General features: G+C 38.4%; 1 protein-coding gene across 1 annotated transcript; it reads left to right on the forward strand.

The window, feature by feature from the left end:
- The first annotated feature begins 1313 nt into the window (after nucleotides 1-1313).
- Nucleotides 1314-3902, forward strand: LOC122027278 (UDP-glucose 6-dehydrogenase 4-like). Its single transcript, XM_042586202.1, has 2 exons — nucleotides 1314-1443; nucleotides 2221-3902. Exon 2 carries the CDS (start codon nucleotides 2236-2238, stop codon nucleotides 3676-3678), a length of 1443 nt encoding a protein of 480 aa, XP_042442136.1. The 5' UTR covers nucleotides 1314-1443; nucleotides 2221-2235; the 3' UTR covers nucleotides 3679-3902.
- Nucleotides 3903-4160: the final 258 nt, after the last annotated feature.

The following is a 4160-nucleotide window of genomic DNA, read 5'->3' on the forward strand; positions in this document are numbered from 1 at the left end:
ATCTGTTGGAAGTCTATAATTAAAGCTATTGTTTCATTGTCCACTACAGAGTCGAAGTATATGACAGCAGCTGAAGCAGTGAAGGAAGCTTTATGACTTATAGAGTTGGTCAGAGAACTAGGCGTTAAGCAAGGTGGAGTCAAGTTGTTATGCGATAGTCAGAGTGCTATCTATTTGGTGAAAAATCAGGTGTATCATGCGAGATCCAAGGGCATTGATTTGAGATTTCACAAGATCAAAAAACTGATTGCTTCCAGGGAAATTCAACTTAAGAAGGTTCACACTACAGATAATGTTGCAGACATATTAACAAAATCAGTGACCACAGAGAAGTTCAAGCATTATTTGAACTTGATCCATATCTCTAGATACTAGAGGAAGGAAACCCAGACCTAGAGATCCAGGTGGAGTATTGCTTAGATACTTATGTTTTTCGAAGGAGTCAATATTCGCCAAGGTGAAAATGGTTGATGGATGACTCATATCTGAATGAAGGTCAATGCGAGGAACATCACGGAAGAAAAATCTATTTAGGTTTTTTCATAACAGAATTATGTTACGATTTTTTATAACAAAATTCAGTTACGATTTTTCATAACAGAATTCTGTTACGATTTTACCGGATCTGAGGTTTATACACTATTTATAGGGATCATTTTAAACCTATTGTATTATGAGAATCATTGAATGTGATTATCTTATATAGAGAGAATTCTAATAAAGTTTCAGATGTTTTTTTTAAGTAGGCATGCCATCAAACCATGGTAACCATTTTTTTTCTTCTTTCTCGTGTTTGCTCTTTCTTATGCGTCTTTATCTCGTTGCTTCGCGCGATCTTTTTCTCTCTTACTCTTCTTCCGTGTTAGATGTTTAGATGTATTACCCCCTCTTTGTCCAACAAATCAAAATCTCATTTCTTAGTTGGTAAATGACATGATAAATAATTATTTAATATCATATATTGAGTGAAATGTGGTTGATATAGGTGATAATAAAACTATTATTTAGTATTTTTAAAACATGAAATTGTGAAAATATATGAAAATAATATACAATTTTTATTATATATGTTATATTGTATTAATTTGTTCATAAATGCAAGACTTTTTTACATACACATTTTATCACCCTCCCTCCTGAACTATACAGTTACGTAGTATTATTATAATATTTTAAGACCAAAATTTGATATTAGGAAAAGAATAAAGGAGTAAAATAAAATAAAATATAATATAATAAAAGATAATGTTTAGGTTTGGTAGGTCATGAAACCTACCTTTGACTTTTTTGCGGTGACGGGTATGCCTGCTGCTATTTAAGTCTCGGTTCACCTGCCTCTTTCGTCTACAAGGAGCTCCCTCCTCTTTCTTCCGTCTCTCAGATCTCGCTCTTTCGATTTGCTATCTCTTCATTGTGGAAGAGGAGGTGCGCCAATCTCCGAAGGTAATTCTATCGTCTGATCTGAAGCTTTTCCTTTTCCTGTCGATTTGAGTTTCGCGATTTTCTGGTTTACCGCTCTGTGATTGAAATGCGCAAGCCTTAGATCTGTCTACCCTTTGCGAGATTCGCGACGATCTAAATCGTGTCCAGGATTTTTCTTGACTATTAGCATAATTTTCTTGATTAGCGGCCAGATAATGAAGGATGTTTAGGATTGAGTGAGATCCTTTAGGAAGATTTTACCGGTATACAGATTCATCTGTCTGTTGTTTGATCTTTAAATATGATATCATCTCTAATTTACAGATTGGAACTTTTCCTGTCAGTTGTTCTGGAAACATTGGAGTTGTAAAATTCTTTTATCATTTTTACAAGATCTATAATGGACCTAAGACTAAAATTCGCCTCTTATTGCTATTTTACTAAAAATTTCGTCAGATCATATACATACTATTAGACTACGCCCGGTACTCCTTGAAAACTAAAGAGTTCTCCGTTCATGCATTCCACCTTTAACTTCTCAATCTTTCTTCATGCGTTGTCTTATAACATCAATATATTGTTTGTTTTTAAAAATAGATGTTCGTTTTTGTAGAAAAATGTTTGAATTCACTCTTGATATAAAAAGAACAAATTATTGTTTGTGTTTGTTTTTTTTTTTGGAATTTATATGCGTTGAAGATCTATCACCACGACTATTAGATTCATTACTTATTATATCTCAATTCCACCATGCTTTCATTCTCTGATTAGGTGTTGTTTTTCATTTGATTGATTCAGTCCATCTAAACAAATATGGTGAAGATTTGCTGCATTGGTGCCGGCTATGTCGGTGGGCCAACAATGGCTGTCATTGCTTTCAAATGCCCTTCCATTGAGGTGGTAGTCGTTGACATTTCCGCTACTCGTATTGCCGCATGGAATAGTGAACAACTCCCAATCTATGAGCCTGGACTTGATGAAATTGTGAAGCAGTGCAGAGGAAAAAACTTGTTCTTTAGCACTGATGTAGAGAAGTATGTTCGTGAGGCCGATATCGTCTTTGTTTCAGTGAACACACCCACCAAGACCCGTGGCCTTGGTGCTGGCAAGGCAGCAGACCTCACCTACTGGGAGAGTGCTGCTCGGATGATAGCCGACGTCTCACAATCTGATAAAATTGTGGTTGAGAAGTCCACCGTTCCTGTCAAGACTGCCGAGGCCATTGAGAAGATTTTAACCCATAACAGCAAAGGCATCAACTATCAGATCCTCTCCAACCCAGAGTTTCTCGCAGAGGGTACAGCAATTCAGGACCTATTCAACCCTGATCGTGTCCTTATCGGTGGTCGGGAAACTCCAGAGGGTCAAAAGGCTATCCAGGCGCTAAAAAATGTGTATGCCCATTGGGTTCCTGAAGAAAGAATTCTCACTACCAACCTATGGTCCGCTGAGCTATCCAAGCTTGCTGCTAATGCCTTCCTAGCTCAGAGGATCTCTTCGGTGAATGCCATTTCAGCGCTCTGTGAGGCAACAGGGGCAAATGTGGCTGAGGTGGCCTATGCTGTCGGCAAGGACAGTAGAATTGGGCCCAAGTTCTTGAATGCAAGCGTTGGATTTGGTGGCTCATGCTTCCAGAAGGACATCCTCAACTTGGTTTATATCTGTGAATGCAATGGCCTCCCTGAGGTAGCCAACTACTGGAAGCAAGTCATCAAGATCAACGACTACCAGAAGAGCAGGTTTGTGAACCGTGTCGTAGCTTCCATGTTCAATACAGTTTCAGGAAAGAAGATTGCTATTCTTGGGTTTGCCTTCAAGAAGGACACTGGCGATACCAGGGAGACTCCAGCCATTGACGTTTGCAAGGGCCTTATAGGCGACAAGGCCAAGATCAGCATCTATGATCCGCAGGTGACTGAGGACCAGATACAACGTAATCTTGCGATGAACAAATTTGATTGGGATCACCCGATCCACCTGCAACCAATGAGCCCAACCGCCGTCAAGGAGGTGTCCGTGACATGGGATGCATATGAGGCCACCAAGGGGGCTCATGGAGTCTGCATCCTGACTGAGTGGGATGAATTTAAGAAACTGGACTATGCAAAAATCTATGATAACATGCAGAAGCCTGCCTTTATCTTTGATGGTCGCAATGTTGTAGACCCCGAGAAGCTTAGGGAGATTGGCTTCATCGTTTACTCAATTGGAAAACCATTGGACCCATGGCTCAAGGATATGCCTGCTGTGGCCTGATTGGGAGATCCGGAGACATGGTGGATTCTTCAGAGATCATGATGTTAGTTTTCATGGTTCAGAATTAAGAATTCTTAATTGTTTCAAAGGATATGGTGATTACGCTATTGCCCTGCTTCTGTTGTTGTACTTTTTAAAGCCTTCTGTTGCATTACATGGAAGAACAGATACTTTTTGTTGGCTAATTATTTTATTATGACAAAACAAGATTTGAATTTGCTTTCTTTCTTTCCTTGCAAAACTGCTGTTGGTTAATTGTCTGCGAATGTTTATTAACTATTCACTAGTAGTAAATAGATATTCCACATTCAATCAACTACTCAACCTAAATATTCTTTTCATTAACTACTTCGTCAACAAATAAGTTCATATTGATTATTTTGTTCCATTTATAATCTTGATGGCCATATAACTACAATGACAATATCCATGCCGTGAACTATAAGCTCTGAGGAACGCTAAACTAACTAATAATATTTATT

Source organism: Zingiber officinale, chromosome 10A (genome assembly GCF_018446385.1).
Source record: "Zingiber officinale cultivar Zhangliang chromosome 10A, Zo_v1.1, whole genome shotgun sequence".
NCBI classification, from domain to species: domain Eukaryota; kingdom Viridiplantae; phylum Streptophyta; class Magnoliopsida; order Zingiberales; family Zingiberaceae; genus Zingiber; species Zingiber officinale.